The 21,346-nt window shown below is 46.8% G+C and overlaps 1 protein-coding gene across 1 annotated transcript in view; it reads right to left on the bottom strand.

Annotated features, from left to right (window-relative positions):
* The window catches only part of Map3k13 (mitogen-activated protein kinase kinase kinase 13), a 40,594-nt gene that overhangs the window by 18,091 nt on the left and 1,157 nt on the right, over positions 1 to 21,346 (bottom strand). Inside the window, exons 2-8 of the mRNA XM_052158933.1 lie at positions 14,603 to 14,786; positions 8,275 to 8,466; positions 6,752 to 6,910; positions 6,106 to 6,264; positions 5,479 to 5,587; positions 3,109 to 3,218; positions 778 to 894 (exon numbers count right to left, since the gene is read on the bottom strand). Of these exons, the coding sequence (XP_052014893.1) occupies positions 778 to 894; positions 3,109 to 3,218; positions 5,479 to 5,587; positions 6,106 to 6,264; positions 6,752 to 6,910; positions 8,275 to 8,466; positions 14,603 to 14,786 (1,030 nt within the window). The remainder of the gene's footprint in view (positions 1 to 777; positions 895 to 3,108; positions 3,219 to 5,478; positions 5,588 to 6,105; positions 6,265 to 6,751; positions 6,911 to 8,274; positions 8,467 to 14,602; positions 14,787 to 21,346) is intronic.

A 21,346-nucleotide genomic window follows, 5' to 3' on the forward strand; every position in this document is an offset into this window, starting at 1 on the left:
TAATACCCATAAAGCTGGATGGGTAGGGAAGTGGAGGGGGATCTGGGAAGACATGGGTAGGGCTGAATATGGTTAAAACTCAGCTCGTTCTATGAAAATTCTCAAATAACTGATTTGAAAAATGCCTCAAGTAGAAAAGAGGTCCCATTCATAGTAATACATATAAAGTTGTAAATAAAATGTGTACAGTAAATTAACTTTTTATCAGACAGGGGTATGGTCAGGGTAGAGTATCTTCGTTTGCCCATGGGTTCTCGTCACGCTTAACAGATACCAGCTCATTGTACAACCAGGCTGCTACTTGAGTTTAGGCAAACACACTGAAGGTACTGAATTTAAGTTCTCAACTTTATTCTGTTCTTAGTTCTAACTCATGCATTATCTTTCTCTTCCCTAATGCGATAAAGGACAGAGCTTTGCTTATTTGGGGTCAAGACCCTCTGGTCATTTTGGTCATCAGGGATCCCTTAAACAGTTTCTAGCAGTACTTTACTCCCTAAAGGTCAGTAAGTCTTGCTTATCCACACTAAGTTCTGAAAATGAAGCTCCCCTCTGAGCCCTGTGGCAGCCTGAAGTAGACATGCTAGCCCCGTGAGCGCGCCCGCCCGTGTCAGGCCTGCAGCGACTCTCCCTCGGACGCCTCACCCAAGTCCTTCAGGAATGTTGACTAAGGAGCGGAAATATCTGCATGTCCACTGTACCGGCCCCACACCAGAGCTACACGTCCTGTTGACTGACAGATTCAAAGCAGCGAAAGCTGGCCTGGCGGGCACGCACCTGAGGAGCTCCTTCTCCCGCATCTCCAGCTGAAGCATGATGGCGCTCAGCTCCATGTACAGATTGTTAGCCCGTTCGAGCTTTCTCTCATAGTGCTCCCGGATATCCAGAGCGTGTCTGTCAAGGAAGACGTGGCGTGAGCAAGACTGAGGAGAACCAGCGTCAGCTCTAATGACATGCGCAGTGGCTCAAGGCCCTCCAGCCATACCGAGAGCCAGGTGAAGTCAAAACAGTCTGTGTGCACGGTAGAGTCTTCACCAATTAATACAATATAGTATCCTCATACGTTTATGGAAAGATTTTCAAGCCAACTCTAGGATCACATGCTTATCCCTGCACAGAGCTTGTCTGGGCTGCTGTGGTCTCAGTGCTTCCCCTCAGGTCCAAATGTAAACCTTCTCCCATAAGGTGACGCTGGTGCCAGAGCTATTAGGGGGAACCTGTTGTTTCTCCACCATGTGAGGAAACTTGTGGGTGCCATGATATGATAAGGATATGATAACGATATGATAAGGATATGATAATGAATGATACGATAATCTTCACCGATACTGAGTCTCCTGGTGCTTTGATGTTAAATTGCTCCACCTCCAGAACCACTAGCAGTACATTTCTTCTGTTTATAAATTGCTAAATTCATGGCATTTTTGTTATAGAGGCCAAACTGCCTAATACGGTGGAGGCCAGGAACTACTGCTTATAAACTGCTGGCTTCCAACGGCACTGAGAAGGTGGAAGTGCTCTAAGAATCTCTGTTGTAAAGGATCCTAAAGGAGGGAACAGTAGAGAGGAGGAAAAGAGTTGTACATGGAGGTAACTATGTGTGTGGACACACACATACCCTGGTGTCCCGGGTGGAGGTGTGGGATCAGTCTCAACTGTTGGTCCTCACCTAATGCTGTGCTGGGGGCTCTGTGTGCCTCTACCCTGCATATCCCAGGCTGGCTGGCCCTCAAGCTTTGGGGACTCTCCTGTCATTGCCTTCCATCTTACCCCAGGAGCTCTTGGGTCACAGACAGCTGCATGCCCTGCTTTGTATGGGCTTTGGGGATTCGAATTCAGTTCCTCATACTCCTGTGGCAAGACTTTGCTGCGGAGCCATCTCTATCTACAGGATGAGCTTTTATTGTTCATATGCTATTTTTTTAACTGATACAAAAGTTGTACGTATTTATGAGGTACCAAGCGATATTCTGATACATGTATTTGTTGTACAGTGTTCAAATCAGGGGCTGGAGAGATGGTTCAGCAGATAAATGCATGTATTGCTCTCCCAGAGATCTGGAGTTCAGTTCCCCGCACCCCATCAGGTGGCTTACAACCTCCTGTATTCCAGCGCATCTGATAACCCTGGCCTCTGGGGGCGTCCACACTCATGTGGTCATACACAGACACAAATATAACTTAAAATAATAAAAGTGGAAAAATCGGGGTAACTATGGCAATCTCCTCCGACAATGATGGTTTCTTTATGGAAATATTCCAAATCCTTTCTTCTAGCTTCTTTAATTAAAAATAAATAAATAAAATCCCTGGTAGCTTAGGTCTACCATCCTGTACAGGAGGTAGAGGAAGGCAGGTCCCTATAATTTCTAGCAGCGTATTCTACAAACTAAGACCCAAGCTAGCAAGGACCACATGGTGAGATCTTGCCTCAAATAAGCAAGCAAGCCACTCTGAGGGAGGGAGGAAGCTGAGAAATCAGAGTTCTACCTTACCTGTCGTTGCCCTAGTGCTCAGAATGGAAGACCTTTCTTCTAATTATAACAGCATCCATTAGTCAGCGGCTCCCACCCCAGGCCTCCGCACACCTCCCATCCTAGCACCATCCTAGTCTCCGCTTCTTTGAGATCAGCCTTTCCAGACTCCCCCTGGAAGGCTAAATCTGAGCAATAGAGAAAGCTAGGGGAAAGATGAGGGAGAAGAAGTGGCGATTCGCTCCTGCACATTTCTGAGCACTGGAGGGGGGAGGCGGGGCCAGCTGACCTGAGCACTGGGGGAAGAAGAGGGGCGGGGCCATCTGACCAGAGCACTGGGGCAGAAGAGGGGCGGGGCTAGCTGACCTGAGCACTGGGGGCAGAAGAGGGGCGGGGCCAGCTGAGCACTGGGGGGAGAAGAGGGGCGGGGCCATCTGACCTGAGCACTGGGGGCAGAAGAGGGGCGGGGCTAGCTGACCTGAGCACTGGGGGCAGAAGAGGGGCGGGGCTAGCTGACCTGAGCACTGGGGGCAGAAGAGGGGCGGGGCTAGCTGACCTGAGCACTGGGGGCAGAAGAGGGGCGGGGCCAGCTGACCTGAGCACTGGGGGGAGAAGAGGGGCGGGGCCAGCTGACCTGAGCTCCTCCCTGCGCCGGCGAATGAGTTCTTCATCTAATCGGTGTATGCAGGTCCCTTCACTTTTGATTTTCTCAAAATGTTTTTTCACTTCTTCTCTCCATTCAGCCTGCGTGAAGAAAGGTTAATTTTGTGGATGCTGTAGTTTCCTTCCTGATGTGTCCACAGGACCATGTACAAGGCATTTCCCTCTGTGCCTCTGCACGCTTTTCCCAAACTTCCTACACAGGGTAGGGTAAGTGCCAAAGCAGTCACAGAGCATCCCCACCCCAGTGGGAGCTGCAAGCCCCACTCTCTGTCCCGACACGTGCTGTCTCTTTTCCAGTGTCTCCACAGCAGTGACCATCAGAACAGCACAGTGATCGTCCCTTTTGGACAAAAGTGCTCAGCTGAAGTCAGGGAGTGCGGAGGCAGGAGGACAGCCCGTCTGGGAGGACTTCGGCTTTGTTCAGGACAAAAGTCCAAGACACGATCTAGAGCGCAGCATCCCAGAGAGCGTGTGCAGCAGAACGGAATATGGCAAAGGAGTATGGACTGAAGGACAGAGGGAGGACGAGTAAGGGGAGAGGGAGAAAAGGAGGGGATGGGGGCGGACCCAGTAGGAAGAAAAGGGTCCCAAAAGGAGGCAACAAGTCAGAGACAGCCCCACTCACATCGTTGGGAGTCCCACAAGAACATCAGTACACAATCATAACCTATATACAGAGGACTGCCTCCCCCCCCCCATGGCTGCCTCAGTCTCTGTGAGCCCCTGTGAGCCATGCTTAGCTGGTTCTGTGAGCCGTGTTCTTGTGGTGTCTTCAACCCTCTGGCTCCTACAATTCTTCCTCCGTTTCTTGCTGGGGATTCCCTAAGCTCCATCTAATGTCTGGCTGTGGGTCTCTGCATCTGCTCCTATCTTAACATTTATTTTTACATTTAATTTAGCTCATTTTTAGTCAATTAATGTATGTAATAAAATGTCTCTTCTGAGAATAAATCTTTGAAACAATATTGGAAGCCACTGCAGAGATGGAATTCATGCCAGAAAATTTCATTTTAGAAACTTAATAACATTAAGTGAGATAAAGCCATATGTCTAATAGGAAAGTTAGTAGTAATGGTTCAGTTCTAAGCTGGGCCCATGGTGCAGGCCCACAAGCCCTGCTACCTAGATGCTGGGGCGGGAAGAATCCCATGTTCAAGATCTGTCTGTGCTAGAGAGTGAGTTCAAGGCCAGCCTGGGCAACTTAGCAAGACCTTGTATAAAAACAAAACAAAATAAAATGAAACAAACAACAAAAGTCTAAAGTAGAGCTCGGTGGTAGACTGACTGTCTAGCACTCAAGAGGCCCTAGGTTCCATTGCTTGTGCTGCCACGGTGACACCAACGCTGATGACAACAACAACAATAATAACAACACCGATGCTTTTGTACACACAGAGGGATAACTATTGTGCCATGTGACCACGCCTGTGCCTGGTTAGGGATAGGGAACATGTTCTCATCTCTGCCCACTCCTTGCTCATAGTGACAGTGGGCAGAGCACCATCCTTGTGACATTTTCACCCAACAGCTGCACCCCACCCCCCTTCTCTGGCTCCATGCCTGTCTATTCCACTCTGTCTGGAGAGTCTAGTCTGGTGGCCGTGACTGGCTTCAGCCAGTGTGACAACTATGGCAAGTATGATGCAATGCAGCACAAACATCACCTGTACAGTGTTAGGCTTGCTTTCCGGATCCATTTGCCACCATGAAAACAAACAGGAATGAGGAAGCCCATGCTAGCCCTAGCCCAAGCTAGCCCAAGGCCGAGCTAGCCCAAGGTCGAGTTAGCTTGAGGCTGAGCTAGCGGCCAGGGAGGACAGAGGAGCTCTAGCTCCCAGCCAGACATCAGCACACCTGCTAAGGAGACCACCTGGAACCAGCCACCTTCCTGCTAACCTGGGATCTGACTACAGGCATCCCGGTAAATTTAAAACATCACAAACATTGTCTGGCTTAAACTGCCTACAGAACGGTGGGCTAAATAAATGTGTACTTTTTTTCATGTAAGTTATGGGAAATTTTAGTATAGTGACAGTTAACAGATGCTTTATGGTCTAATTCTGCTGTGGCTCTGTCTGGTCCTCAAGTTCCTGCCCTAGTTTTCAGCTTTTGGGCATCAAAGGGAGCAAGGCCTTCATGAGCAGCAGCAGTGATATTGACTGCAGTGTAGGCCTGATGCGGCCCTCACACCCTCTCTCTCCTTAAACAATGCCACCAAGATTCACAGTCGCATCCACCGACTATCACAGTTACTGTCTCACAACGGATAGGGTCATAGGACTGTTACATGGTTAACGGCGCTCCTTGTTCAGTCCCTCGAGGTAGGAATGTGCTGGCTCACCTGAGACTTGAAGTACGTCTCTTGAGGAGTGGCGAGCACATCTGCAGACGCAATGTCCAGGTGCATGAGCGTCTGCCGGAAGGAAGGCCGGTTGCGAGGCTTACTCTGCCTAAGAGAAAGACACCATGCTCACCTCAGAGGCTGTGTCTGGGGGCAGAGGGTGGGGACGAGGCTTTATTCTGCTTTATGAGATACACATGTATTCTAAGAATTGCCATGTCCCAGACAGTTTAGATGTACTGAAATGCAATGGGAACACACAACTAGGGCAAACATCTACTGATGGCCTGGAGAGTTAGGTCTGTGACCTCCTGGGGACAGTGAAGTTGTCCTAGCCATCAGCTGTTAGACAGGACACACCCTCAGGACATCACACTGAACCCCTCACTTATATTTTGATCAGTCACACACAACTCCACATGTAGGAGTTGGCTCTACTTTACAGGAAGGCACACCCCCTATTTCACAGGTAACAAAAAGTCAGAGCCAGCATTTGATTGCAAGGTTCTAAACTTCTGCAGCCTTTGCCATTCCACACAATGTGGAGATGTCTCTGCTCCTTTAGAGAAACTGTGATAGCCTTTTAGGCAGGAAGTAAGAGCACAGCAGCAGAAATGCCTTTCTTACCATGTCTGCTTCATAAGGATTTTGAAGCCATCCGGGCAAGTGGAAGGAACGGGGAGATGCAAGCTGTTGCTCCCGACACCCCAGATGATGGCTGAAGAGTCCACATCCTTGTAGGGGATCTCCCCTGTCAGCAGCTCCCAAAGCACCACACCAAACGACCTGCAGCAGGGGGGGCCATGGAAGGCGTTCACATGGGCGGGCGGGGCCCCACTTCAGCTCTAAGAGCTGAAGGCCTGGTAGATGGGGTATGCCTGCGATCCCAGCCCTCAGCTGAGGCAGGAGGATCATGAGTTCAAGGACAGCCTGGGGACATGGCAGGTTTCAGGCCATGCTGGGCTGTATAGTGGGACCCACGTCATCAAGACCAAGTAAGTTTTGTTTAATACATTTTACTTAAAAAAGTGAGAGTTATCCAATGCATTTCATAAAGCCTTCAACACTAAACTGTTGCTCAAAATTAAGTTCTAACTCTCCAGGAAGTTCAGCATATTCATGGAGGTGCCTCAGAACTGATCCTGTGGTAATGTGAAACCAGAATCAACCGGAAGTGAGAAGCAAAGAAGAGCATTCCCGGAAGGAGAAGCAGGGAGGGCAGGAGTTGGGCGGAAGTGGGCGGGGCTTCCAAGCTGCCAAGGGTGCTACCCACCATATGTCGACCTTCTCGGAGACAGGCTCATTCCGGATCACCTCTGGTGCCATCCACGCAACGGTGCCAGCGAAGGACATCTTGGTGCTTTTATCACTGAGTTCCTTAGATGTGCCAAAGTCTGAAATTTTTACTGCATCTGTGTGAGTCACTAAAACACTTTAAAAAGAAACAAAGACAACAGACATCAATTAGCGCTCGTGAGAGCCGTGAGTGTAAGCAGTGGCTGACGCGTTACCCACCTCTTACCCACAGTCTCCCACCCTGCAGAGTTCAGCTTACAGCTCCCACTGCTCTTGGATACCACACTAGAAGCCTGCACAGGCCAGGTGCTCAGCCTCGTCCACGTAGTGACAGTGACGTCTGCCAAGCCACCTAGTCTTGTAGGCCTATTTTCTCTCTCTAACCCACGAATGGGACCATGGCATCACATTCAAGAGATGAGCCCGAGCTAAGAGGAGTACTGCGTCTTCTTCGTGCCCAGGGTGGGCACTAATAACCCAAGTGCAAGCAGGTTCCGTACAAGGCATGTTTTGCTCCTCACAAGAGCCACTTACAATGGGTACCGGGACAAACTGGCAAAAGCATGCTGATTTTAAAGGTGTATACAAATGAGAATATTGATTCTCCCCTACACACACACACACACACACACACACACACACATTGGCTTCACCTGAAGAAACTCTTTCAACAGGTTAGAATGATTTGAGTGCCAGGGCCCTAAACAATGCAGGGACCTATTTCTTACAGCCATTAGGAACCTTGTATCTACCTATTTCTTCCTGTGCTATATACTCTCAGAAGCTCAAAGCCAAGTCTGAAGTCTACCTCAGATAACTGGACAGCGCCTGTGGCCTGAATTTTGTGACTACGTCTCCCCCTCTCCATGCTGGGGACTGAATCAAGTGCTCCACTGCTGAGCTGTATTTCCAACCTGGCTCTGTCTCATTCAGCCATTTTTTTTTTTTTTTTTTTGGATTTGTTTTTTTCAAGACAGGGTTTCTCTGTGTAGGCCTGGCTGTCCTGGAACTCACTCTGTAGATCAGGCTGGCCTCGAACTCAGAAATCCGCCTGCCTCTGCCTCCCAGAGTGCTGGGATTACAGGCGTGCGCTATCATTGCTCGGCTATCATTCAGCCATTTTTATTCTGTTGTGCTATAAACATTTCTCAAAGTCAGGTAGACAGTTTTTAAAGTAGAGGGTTTCACAAGCCAGGGTTTCCAGTACGGAAGACTAGCATTAACCATTTGATGTGATGAAAGATGAATGCTTCAGGTCATAATGAAGTTTGCTGCACAGCTGTACAATTTGAGCCATGGACGGGAAAGCCTGAGTTAAGTATGAGAACATGTCCCCATGGTAAATGGTGACCTCAGCTTCAGTGCTAAGATGTGTCAACAGTTACCCACAGTGTAGCTGAAATCAAGTTATGAGTCTGAGACCCTTGGCCACACTTGATAAAGACGTCTTACTTCAAAATAAGAAAACAAAACAGGTGAGCTCCGGGCTCGAGGACTCACTTGGGCGACTTGAGGTCTCGATGTATAATCTTATGGAGATGAAGGTAATTCATCCCACTGGCGATCCCCGTGGACCAGTCCACGAGCAGGCGGGGCGTGATCTTCCTGCCAGCTCTCAGGACTTCGTACAGCTGCCCGTGGGCACAGTACTCCATGATGATGCAGTAGCACGGCGCTTGGGTGCAGACGCCCCTTTGAAGAAAGCACACGGGAGAGCATGAAAACAGACCCCATGCATGCATACACATCTGACTCCCACTCCTTACCCAAAGATATCACAATAATACAGATGAGAGTTCTCGATTCTTAAATAAGAACTGCATCTTTCTAGCATACCCATTTCTCTGGTAAGCACATAGGTCATTTCTGCTTTTTGCTTAAGTCTAGACAGCAACAGGCTGTGCTAATCTGGTAGCTTTGTGTGACACTATTCACTCTGAGACAAAAAGTATTCTCTCCTGAGGCTTGGATAGGCTGGATGCACTCAGGGTTTTTTTTTTTTTTTTTTTAATCATTAAAATAATTTAAAATATTTTCCTTGCTGGGCTGTGGTGGAGCACGCCTGCAATCCCAGCACTCTGGGAGGCAGAGGCAGATGGATTTCTGAGTTTGAGGCCAGCCTGGTCTACAGAGTGAGTTCCAGGACAGCCAGGGCTACAGAGAACACTCTCGAAAAAACAAAATCCAAAAAAACAACAACAAAAAAAATTTCCTTTTAAACATAAACAGATTTTAACATAAACAGAGAATTAAAGTATTTATATTTTATGATTGCTTATTAAACTTTAAGTTCCTCAAATTTAAAATCATTAGGAAATAAATGAATATTTATTTGAATTTATTTGAATCATAAGTATTACGAATGAACAGTTCTGTGAAAATGATTTATAATAAAGAGAACATTATATCAATTATACATCTACACAGGTGATGGTTCCATTGATTCCCGTATCTTCCATCAAACTTGTCTTGATTATTTAAGTCCAAAGGGATTTTTCTTCTCTCAGTAGCCACGAGTTTTCTCTGTTCACACCGACTGCAGACTCTGAAGGTGGTGGTGGCCTTCAGGGTCTTTTGTCTGTGAGGCGTGGAGGCCCAGGCAGTCCTTGGCATGTCAGACTTCACTCCAGCACTCATGACTGACAGGCTCTCACAATCACACGGGAGAGACCGGGTTTCAAGCACATTTCTATGTTTTCCTTCATCTGTCTGGAATCATCACAGGATAGACTCAACCTCTTCCATGTTTACAGGGAAGGATCAGGGTGAAAGTGAGTTATTTTACCATACCAGATCCATTCAGTCAGTCAGGAACCAGGTAGTCTAGCTTCAAAGCCCAGGTGCCAGCCCTCACTGTATTATACTCTGTGTGTTTTAAATTTCTACATAAACAGTTATATTGGGGATTCCTATGTTAATGCTGTTAGTTCACTAACTAGAAATAATATGAACTGTACATCACAGCTCTGTTTTCAAGATGGATCCATTAGGTATGCTCAGGCCCCCCCTCAGAACTTCCCCTTCTTCAGGGCCAAGACAGAGACAGTCTTCAGCTGGCTTCCCTTCCCTGTCTCCCAGGCTGAGGCAGGAAGCAGTGGAGGTATTAGGGCACGGCATAAGGCCCTGACACGCACCAGCAGGAGGCTGCATGCATGTCAGCCTGCGCTTCTCCTACCTCGAGCAATTCCAACATCCACACAGCTAGAGAGGCCCTTCTGGACTCCACACTGCATCCTAAAATTCACTCCCGAGTGCATTTTTAGGCACCCATGAGTGCCCAGCCTGTTCAAGAAAGAGGGGACTTGTGTTGCAGAATAGAATGGTAGCACACATTTCATTTCACCTAAGGGGACCAGCCCACCGCAGTTAGAGCTAGAAGAACAACCAACTTCATATTCCCTCTACACCATGGTGGACATCCCCTGCATTCGGTCCCTGTCACCCATTGCGTGCTTTCTTGATCTCCCATCTACACATGATTCTGGATCCACACATGCATCTGTTTACATCAGTGGATATGTGTTAAGGGCTGTATATGAGGAAGAGCAATCAGTTGTTGGTTTTTGTCTTTTTTATCAAATGCCACAAAAACATCAACTATTCTTTTGTCATTTTTCTAGGATGCCCTAGAATTCTTGACTTTTAATGGAATTTTTTTTAGGAAGCTCAGTGATGCATACGTGAACAACTACAAATAGGTAATTGATGGCTGTGTAGAAACCAGTCAGGGAATAACGTAATGCGCACATGAAAGCGAAGGTCAACATACTTGCGTGGACTCAGCGCCTACTCAGCTGACGCACAGACGGCAATGCTCTAACAGAGACACAGCTTGTGAGCTTTTCTTCTTACCTTGACAGGTGAGGAGTCATCATTCCACCTGTCCCCTGCTGTGACAAGGCTTCCAGGCAGCTAGAAATAACAGCTGTGCCATCAGTTCTAATTGCTACCTTCGCTTGGGATTGAATTCTATTAGAAATAGTCAAGCTGGTTTTTCTTAAAATAAGAAAAAAATGGCTACTGTCTTCCCAGCTTGTCCTTTCTTTTGGTGTGTGGCTCTTACTAACTTCAAATGAATCTATAAGCACAGAAACATGTGCTAAAACCCACCCACGCCTTCCAGAGATTCATGACTGTGGTTCACGGACCAAAGAAACACATGGCACATGACTGTAAACATGACATTGTGCGATGACTCTGTGTGAGGGGGGCCTAGGCTCACCATGCAGGAGAGATGATCTGAACGTGGTTTAGGGAGTTGGGCCCCAGCATAGCTCCTCAAACCCAACAGCACTGAAAGATGCACCCTAAGTAGAGGACTGGCAGGGCAGGCGAGGAAATGGTAGGAAGGGACAAGACAGCAATGCCCTGTCTCCCCTCAGGACTCATGTCTACCTTTTGTTACTCAGGCATGTGCTTGGGAAGTTCTCCTACCAATGACACACAGCTTACTGTATCCCAGGAAGCCCAAAGGAACTCAGTTCTAGTCAAAGCTCTTAGCCCCTTCTTTCATGAAGGGATGCACAATCATTTCAGTGAAGGAAAATGGAAAAGATGGTTCTATTTGTCTGTCCATCTCTCTGTCTGTCTGCTGAATATTCTCCTTCTGTTAACTTGAAATTTACTGGCTCTGGAAAAATTATATTTAGCCTCTACAGCCTAACATCTTCACCAGGGCACTCGATGACAGGATTATGACAGTGGTTGTCCTCTGAACAAGTCACTGCCCCCAGCCTCTGTACTCCAGCGGATGCAGGTCTTCTTCCCACACCCTTCCCTTGATGTAAGGGCTCCCACAAAGGGAATCCAAACTGCATCCCATAAAACTGTACCCAAGAATCAACTCTATTGCTTTCTCTGAGGATATGAGAAACATGGCATCTTTACTTCATGAACGTAGTTTTCCAGAGGAGGAGCCCTTGGCTCTGCTGGGGAAAGTTGCTCCTGAGTTAAGGAAGGACAATGTGTAATTTCCCCCATGTTTGCTAAAGCCTCATTGGTTGTACTGTACTACCTCCCAAAAGTTTAAAATAGGGTCCAACATGCCAGAGGTCCTTTTCGGTCTTCTGTCTCACTTGGGCCGCAATCCCTGTTCTTCATTCTTCCTCTTCTAATCACGTGCTCAGGCTTGTGGTGGGACAGCATAAAGACAGACAAGGCGGAGAGCTCAAGGGAGAGCCTCAGGCAGCAGAACACACAGCTGACCTTGCAGCCAGTGCTGCAGCGCATTGGTGGTACACCGTGATCACAGCCACCTTCCAACTCCAGTGTGTCCACGAAGTTATCCAAGATTGGAGTTAGAACCCAGTTAGAACCCTTCTTAAACCATGGGCTGTAACCCCACATGGGGCTACAATGGAAGGGTCAGAAAAAGTCTGGCAATGGTAACATGTTTCAGAATGTACAATGAGCAAAATTAATTCAAAATCAAACACACAATGAATCCAAGTGCGGCTGGACCTCGCAGCAGCCCTGGTCCCCTTCAGACTCTGCCTGCTGCCAGCCACAGACACCATCAAACACTGTAATACCTCAGCTCACACTAGAGACTGCATATTATGGATTTTTATTTTTGCTGTATCTTTTTCTGTTCTTACAGAAAGACAATGATTCAATTATGGAAAACAGATACTTTAGCGTTTTCTTATCATTCTTCAGCAGGTAAGTGCAAATCAGTCTACCTTTGGATTGTATTATGTTAGAATGCTGCATTTTATGTACGTGTGTGTGTGTGTGTGTGTGTCTGTGTGCACATGTGCATGCTTGTGCATGTGTGCACATGTGTGCATGCAGGTATGCTGGCCTATGGGGCAAAGTTGACATTAGGGAATCCTTCTTAACTGCTTCACCTCCTTTCTTGTCTCTCACTGAACCTGACCTTGCTGTTTTCCAGAACGACTAGTCTGCGACCACTAGAGCACCAGGAATATGCTGCTGCTTGCTCAGCACTGGAGTTTTGGGCAAACACCCTCACATTCAGATTTTAGGGAGCTGGGATCTGAACTCTGGTCTTCACACTGGTGTAAAAGCACTTTATTTACCGACCAGTTCCCCAGCCCTAAATGCTTGATTCTAAAATTACTATTTGGGTTTCTCACTTAAGATTCATAAAAGCTCATTGAATTAGTTTTAGCTTGGGATTAGGACAGAATTTCCAATGATTCTGAGACAGCCCTGAACACGCACACTTCTGCCATTTTGTATTATGTATTTGTGTGTGTGGTGTTCTCAGTACAAACAGCTATGACATCAAAGTATCAGGCAACTCTGAAAAACACTGGAGATAGTCTACATCCTGTGGAATTAAAATTCAGCCAAGACTTAATTCCTTGTGAAAAAGCAAACCAGCACACCCAACTTGTTAGCATGTGAAGTTCCTTCGTGTTTAACAAATGGTCAAATTATATATACACTGGAGAACTGTTAAAATGAATTTATGATTCAATATTAGGAAGTGTTTGGTTTATAAGGGCAAGAGAGGGCTGTGAGCAGAGAGCTTAAGAAACAGTGGATTCAAGCACGCACTTGAACACAACTGCTCTGTAAAATGAATGAATCACTAATGACTCTACAATTCGGCTTCCATGTTTGGTGTTACTAGGGGAGGGTTGAAGTAAAACCTGATGCTGTTGTGTGGACACCTGTCTTCGTGAGGTAGTATTTAAGAAGGATGTTAACAGACACAAATATGAGTCGTCACGGAGGGAGGACTGGTTACGCCACTCAGATGCCTGAGTTGCTGGAACTGGCAGTTGGTGGATATACTGTGAAGTGACCTTTGCTATCTTACTGATGTGGCCGATCTATGGTGTCTGGCAGGGCTGTCCTTCCTCCCTCCTGTGCATTCAGTACGTGTCCTTGCAAGAGGAACTCCTAGATTAAAAAGCTTGAGGGTATGACTCAGGCTTCGCAGTCCTGTAGCAAACTAGCACTGTGCTAAGCCTATCAAGGGATTTTGAAATATCTTCCAAAGCAGAAACTTAAGTGTCTACAATGGAGGGATAAAGTAGCTCTGCTTCTCTAAAACCACTCCTCAAACAAAGCCATTCAACTAACCACCCACCCACTCACCCACTCACCCACTCACCCACCCCCTACTCACCCACTGACCCAGCCACCCACTCACCCGCTCACCCACCCACTCACCCACTCACTCACCTGCTCACCCACTCACCCACTCACCTGCTCACCCACCCACTCACCCACTTGCCCACCCACTCACCCACTCACTCACCTGCTCACCCACTCACCTGCTCACCTGCTCACCCACCCACTCACCTACTCGCCCACCCACTCACCCACCCACTCACCCACTCACTCACCTGCTCACCCACTCACCCACTCACCTGCTCACCCACCCACTCACCCACTTGCCCACCCACTTACCCACTCACTCACCTGCTCACCCACTCACCCACTCACCTGCTCACCCACCCACTCACCTACTCGCCCACCCACTCACCCACCCACTCACCCACTCACTCACCTGCTCACCCACTCACCCACTCACCTGCTCACCCACCCACTCATCCACCCACCCACTCACTCACCCACTCACCCACTCACCCGCTCACCCAGCCACTCACCCACTCACCTACACACACACACTCACCCACCCACCCACTCACCTGCTCACCCAGCCACTCACCCACCCACCTACACACACACAGCCACTCACCTACCCACTCACTCACCCACCCACTCACCCACTCACCTGCTCACCCACCCACTCATCCACCCACCCACTCATCCACCCACCCCCTCACCCACCCACCCACCCAGCCAGCTAACTAACTAAGCAAACGCCCGCAAGCAAGTGTGGACCTACTTGAAGGCAATGATGTTAGGGTGCTTCAGCTTCCTCAGATGCTTGATGTCCGTCTCATTTTGTTCTCTTACTTTCTTGATGGCCACCTCCTCTGCTCGGAATTTGCCCAGGAAGACAGCTCCTTGGGCTCCACTACCCAGCCACTGCAGCTCTGAGATTTCCTCAAACGGCACTTCCCAAGTATCTAGGCACATGATCAAGAAACAAGCTCAGAATTTGGAGACCGCTGTACAGGCCATTCTGAAGGTACCAACTACCCTACTCTTTGATCCCCACCAAAAGACGTGACCTTCCTTTGGGCCTGGGCACTACAAGTCACATACTGGTAAATATTGATTTTTAACTGCTTAACTCAAGTATGCCTGAGATCTCAGGAGACCTTCCTCCAGAAACCCACACCCTGTCACTCTGACAACCTCTCCCCTATGTTAAGCCGGGATAACCAGCGGCCCTTCTTCTGTCCCCACACTGCCATCCTTACCCTGCCACCCACTACAGGTGCTTTTTCATTCTTCTGGACTGCTCATGCAGATGCTCAATGGATCCTCCCTGGCTCCATCTCAAAGACATCCTCGCAATAACCAGATTGTGTGTAACACTTTTCTCAGTGTTTACCCTTACTGAGCACTTACCAGATACCAGAAGCTAGCAAAATGATTTAATTTTAGCAGAGTCATGTTTCATTTTATTACCTTTATGTCTCTGGCCTTATTTTTTAAATCCACTTTTTCTTATTGGTGTGTGTGTGTGTGTGTGTGTGTGTGTGTGGCATGTGTGTGAATACATGTATGCCAACATCATGTGGAAGGCAGTGGACAACTTTTCGGAGTCAGTTCTCTTCCATCCCAGAATCTGGAGATCAACCTCAGGTCCTTAGGTGTGGTGGTTTGAATAGGAATGTCCCCACAGACTCAAGTTTGAACGTTTGGCCATAGGGAGTGGCATTATTAGGAGGTGTTGCCTTGTTGAAGGACGTGTGGGGGTGGGCTTTGGGATCTCTATGCTTAATGTCTTTGGATCCAGATGTAGAACTCTCAGCTCCTCCAGCACCATGTCTGCCTGGATGCCGCCATGCTTCCTGCTGGGATGAGAATGGACCGAACTTCTAAAACTGTAAGCCAGCCCCAACGAAATGTTGTCCTTGATAGGAGTTGCCATGGTCGTGGTGTCTCCTCACAGCAATGGAACCCTGACGAAGACATCAGGCTTGCACGGCAAGTGTGTTTATCCACTGGCCTCGTCATAGTAAAGAGGAGAGAACTGAAGCACAGGGTTGAGTGACTATTCAAGGTCGCATGACTGGTAAAGCAGGTGTAGGTACCCGAGGCCTGCAAAGCTGGCAATGTATAGGTCTGTTGCCAAGGCAACAGCTGCTGTTTACCCAGAATTCCATAGCCTACCTTTACCTTTATCTTTACCACCAGTATATAACCGGGCAGCGCTTCTTCCTTTTCCCTTTTTCCCTTCCCTCTTTCTCTCCTTCCTTCCCGCCCGCTACCCCTTCCCTATCTTAAATAAAGTCCCACGTGGAACTATTTGGCCTGGCGTGTCTCATTGGTGCTCATGGCTCCACCGCATCCCCGCATGTGGTGTGGCGCGCGCGAGTGAGCGCAGCGAGCAGACGCAGTGAGCAGACAGGACTTTTGAATGCAGAAACCAACAGCAGGAGCAGCCATCCTAGAAACAGCACCTTCTCTACTGTCCTGCGTTGCTTTCTGTGCGTGATGGAGCTGGGGAGGCCCTGGCTGCTGTCCACCCAAACGGCACCACTCTCAACTTTTGCCTTCATTTAAAGAATGTTTTTTAAAATTTTATTCTAAGTAGTTATGGTAATTCATATTAATGTCTATCTTTTTCTGTACTGGTTTTTAAAATACAAGCTTATATCATTTTTATAATGAATAAAATGGTATTTTATTTTGAGACACGCTCTTGTGTGGCTCAGACTGTATGACTGAGGATGACCCTGCCCCTCCTGCCTCTACTTCCCTGTTCCTGAGCTTACAGGGATGTACCACCACTCACAGTTTAAGATATCACAAATAAACAATATATAAATATATAAATAATACACAAATATATAAAATAAGTAAAGTATAAATATGTAAATAAAACACTTTAGAAATCCACTAACGTGTAATTTTAGCTTACAAAACCTAAGAAGGAATGCATCCACTGGTCCTCCTCAATGCCCCCTCCCCCTTCTGAAGAAAGCATCATCCAAAGAAGCAGACACATCGGTGTGAGGAGGATGACAGCACCACTTAAAAGGCACGAGAGATTCCAGATTCACCAACAAGTGATCTGTGGGACACTAATTGAAGTAGCTTTGAGTTCTTGGCTGTGAATCGGTTCTGGTCTTAAAAAGTCAAATGAAATCTCTACCCACTGTGTCCATCAGAGAGTAGGGAGAGTTACTCAGCATCCAGAGAGGCACCCCTCCTTCAGTCAGTATCCAGGAGAGAGGAACGGTTCTCTCAAGTCATAACAAAACGTGGTTTCTCATAACAGTGACTAAATCTTGACCGTGACATAACTGGAGGGCCACGCAGGGCTCTTAACCACTGGGGCATCTCTGCAGGCCTCAGCGTATAACTGCATATACAAAATGCCTTTTCTTTATATATTTCCTCAGAGTGACTCCCTGGGTTAGAGACAGTCTCCTAGCCTTGGGGATAAGGCCTTCTGAGCAGGGACACGAAGGATTTATGTGGTTGATGCTGACAGGACTGACACCCAGAAATGATGGTCTCATCACACTACGGCATAATGAGCATAGTGATTACTGTTTCATTTTAATTCCCAACTTGCTGTACACTTGTCTTCTACGTGTGAATGGGTGTGTCAGTGACAAGGGTCTGCATCTGCTTGTCAGGCATGGCGAAGCTCTGGGAGCTCATCGGCTCTGCTGTATACATTCTCCTATTCATCCCTTCCTTTGTATTCTTTTCCAGTATTTTCCTGCACTGTCTGTAGTCTGTCTTCTGTGCTTCTCTGTCATTGACTTTTGCAGATGGCACCATGGTAAAGACCCTTGCCATCAAGTCTATGGACTTAAGTTTGACCCCTGGGTCCCCATATAGAAGAAGGAGAGGCCCACAAGTTGTCCTCTGATCTCCACACACATGCTGTGATATGCATGTACAAACACACATGTGCACACACACAAAATAAATGAAAAAATGTCTCTCTATAGTCATGTGACGTTTATTTTGGCATATGTTATGAAGGCTGATGTAAGTCTATTTTTATCTACATAAATATTTAGTGATTTGCTAAATAATTCTTTCTTTCAGACTGCTTTACGATGCTCATACTCTAATTACTATATTTCCAGAAGCAGGGTCTATTAATTAGTAGTTTTAAAAAGTGGGGAGTGAATTATGAAACTGCAAACGGCATGCATTTGCCGTTGAACTCCCAACTGCTGCCACCATGACGATAACACAATTCTCCATCAACGACAGCACGATAACACAATTCTCCATCAACGACAGCACGATAACACAATTCTCCATCAACGACAGCACGATAACACAATTCTCCATCAACGACAGCGCATGCTGCAGCTATTCGTCTGCAGTCAGTGAAGCCTCGGCCGTCCCCAGACATGAAGGGTCTGCCCCTGCAACTGCAGAAGGCACAGAGAGCATGAGGCAGGCACTCAAGCCATGCTCCCAACAACCTTCTGCATGAGCTGATTACCAGACACAAAATGGAGTAATGCCAACGGAGTCTTCTTTGTTTAACCTCACAGGTTAACGATCAGCAATTAGGAAGGGATCCGACTAATGCTGATAATTAACCTACAAGGAGAGGCCAAGACAGGACAAAGTAGAAGGAAGAGAGTCTTAAAGACACATAGGCTTGAGCCCCTAGAGAACCACACACCAGATCGCTAATGTGATCCCACCCGCCCCCTGCTTTTACACCGCACTTCTCCAGCTGTTCTGTTGAAGCACCATGACCACTATCTCTTATCTGATAACACCTCGATCCACAGACTGAGGATGCCCCTCAAGCCCAGATGCTTTAAGGCTTTGTCTGTGCACTCAGATCTGGCCATGACAGTATTTGGTGATACTGCAAACTACTTGGCAATAAAAGGTTTCAACGCAGCCGGGAGGTGGTGGCACACGCCTGTAATCCCAGCACTCTGGGAGGCAGAGGCAGGCGGATTTCTGAGTTCGAGGCCTGCCTGGTCTACAGAGTGAGTTCCAGGACAGCCAGGGCTACACAGGGAAACCCTGTCTCAAAACAAACAAACAAACAAACAAACAAACAAACAAAAAGGTTTCAACGCACTACTCCTACATCACAACACATTACTACTGTGATATAACAAGCACACTAAAAGGAAGATGCAGATGTGATGCTTCAAAAGCTAGTGATACTTGTGATCCAGGACAAACACAGGGGCACATCTCTCATCCTCTGGTGGCCTGTGATGCAGGATTAAAGATTACCATCTTGATCCTGACGAGGAAAGTACAACATTCGATTCCTGACAAGTCACTTTTTGGGGCCATAAGCAGCACCAGCCTTCAATAGGATATACTATAATTCTGATAGATTGGGCTTGTGTCTCAATTATTTCCAAAATGAGCCTTTCTGAAGGTCACATGATCAACTGGAAGCTAAGTTAAATGTTAATTTGTAGAACAATTAAAGGGCTTCTTTTGGCAAGCATGGGTAATAATTCATTTGAGTCTAAAGCTCAGTGATTGATACACTTGGATACAGACATCTTCACGTTAGGATGCAAATTAGTGCTGAACAAGCGGAGGCTCTGAGAACCAAAGGGAGCTCATCGAGGAAATAGATATCATTTGGTTCTGTGAGAAACGGAGGACAAAGCACTTCTAAGGCAGACCAAGGGTAGGCATGGTGACACACGCCTGCAATCCCAGCACACTGGAGGCAGAGGCAGAGGGGCTGCTGAGAGTTAGAGGCCAGCCTGGGCTACACAGTGAGTCCCTGGACAGCAATGGCTGCAAAGCAAGACTTTGTCCCCCACCCCCAATACAAACATTACAAATGAATAAATAGGCAGAGGACTGGGGTGTGGTTCAGAGGTACAGCTGTGTATGTGCAGTACACACACCCCTCCCTGATATTGTCCTTTGACCTCTACAAGCCCATCCCCAGGTGCATACACACACACACACACACACACACACACACACACACATTCACAAAACAAATAATTAAAATATAATAAAATATTTAATTTTATTGTAATGTAGTTAATAATCACAAACTAGTGTGAAGCCAAAGGGATGGCTTAAATATCAGCATATTTAAATAATTACATATTATATAGCCATTAAAATTATGCTTGCTGAAGGGGTCCAGGTATATCTCAGTGTCTAGAGTCTTTGTCTAACATATATGCAGGGCACTGGGTCAGTCCCCAGCACTGCCACAAATCATAAAACAAATAAAAGACGCTGAAGAGTCATACTTCAGAAATGGAAAAATCTTCACGATACAAAGTAAACTCCTGGCCAGACAGTGGTGGCGCACGCCTGTAATCCCAGCACTTGGGAGGCAGAGGCAGGCGGATTTCTGAGTTCGAGGCCAGCCTGGTCTACAGAGTGAGTTCCAGGACAGCCAGGACTACACAGTGAAACCCTGACTCAAAAAACCAAAAAAAAAAAACAAAAAAAACAAAAAAAACAAAAACAAACAAACAAAAAAAAACAAAAAAAAACCCAAAGTAACAAAAGTAAACTCCTTAATTTTTTATTTTTTATGCTGAAGGCTCTCCAGGCCTCAGGTGTGCCAAGTGGAGGCTCTAGGACCAAGCTCAATCCCAGGCCTTTGCATTTTCCCCACACAGTCTTATTCAGTTGCTTCAGCTAACTTTGGAATCATTCTCTTAGCCCAGGAAGACTCTGAATTGTGATCTTCCTGCCTCTCAAGTAGCTGGGACTATTGACACGAGTCCACAACTACTATTTAAACCCTTCAGTAGCAGGCAGAGCTGAGGGCGGGGTGAGACCAGCCGGCTGCCCAGTACCTGGTCCAACAGGGTGGACTCTGTGCCCACTGAGGGCATCAAGCTGTAGAGCATTTATTTTCATAGTTTCTGAGACAATGTCTCATTATATAGTCCAGGCTAGTCTAGAATTCACTATGTAGACCAGGCTAGTCTTGAACTCATGATTCTCTTCCATCAGTCTCCCAAATACAGAGATTAAGCACATATCACTATATCCAGCCTGATATATTGTTAAAATATTAACGACTATTATTCCTAAGATATGAATGATAGATTATTTTAAATTTTGGAGGGGAAGTTGAGTCACGTTGTTTTAGAGAATAACCCATTTACAACATCAAGAACATATGTTTCTTTTACTTCAAATTGAAATATATGAATATATATTATCCAATGATGGGAATTTAAGACTGTGTATTTTGTTTTTGTTTTTGTTTGTTTATTTTTGGAGACAGGTTTCTCTGTAGAGCCCTGGCTGTCCTAGAACTCACTCTGTAGACCAGGCTGGCCTAGAACTGAGAAATCTGCCTGCTTCTGCCTCCCAAGTGCTGGGATTAAAGGCATGTGCCACTACTGCCCATCTTAAGACTGTGTATTTTAAAATGAGAAATTATATGCTCTGCAAAACAGAACCTTCTGCTTTCTGAGTCTGCTGCACCTGCATTGCAAGACAAGAATTCTTTTTTATTACAATATAAGGTAGTCCTGGAATCTGATGAGCTGGCCTGGGGTCAGCTTGG

This window comes from Apodemus sylvaticus, chromosome 15 (assembly GCF_947179515.1).
Source record: "Apodemus sylvaticus chromosome 15, mApoSyl1.1, whole genome shotgun sequence".
NCBI lineage: Eukaryota > Metazoa > Chordata > Mammalia > Rodentia > Muridae > Apodemus > Apodemus sylvaticus.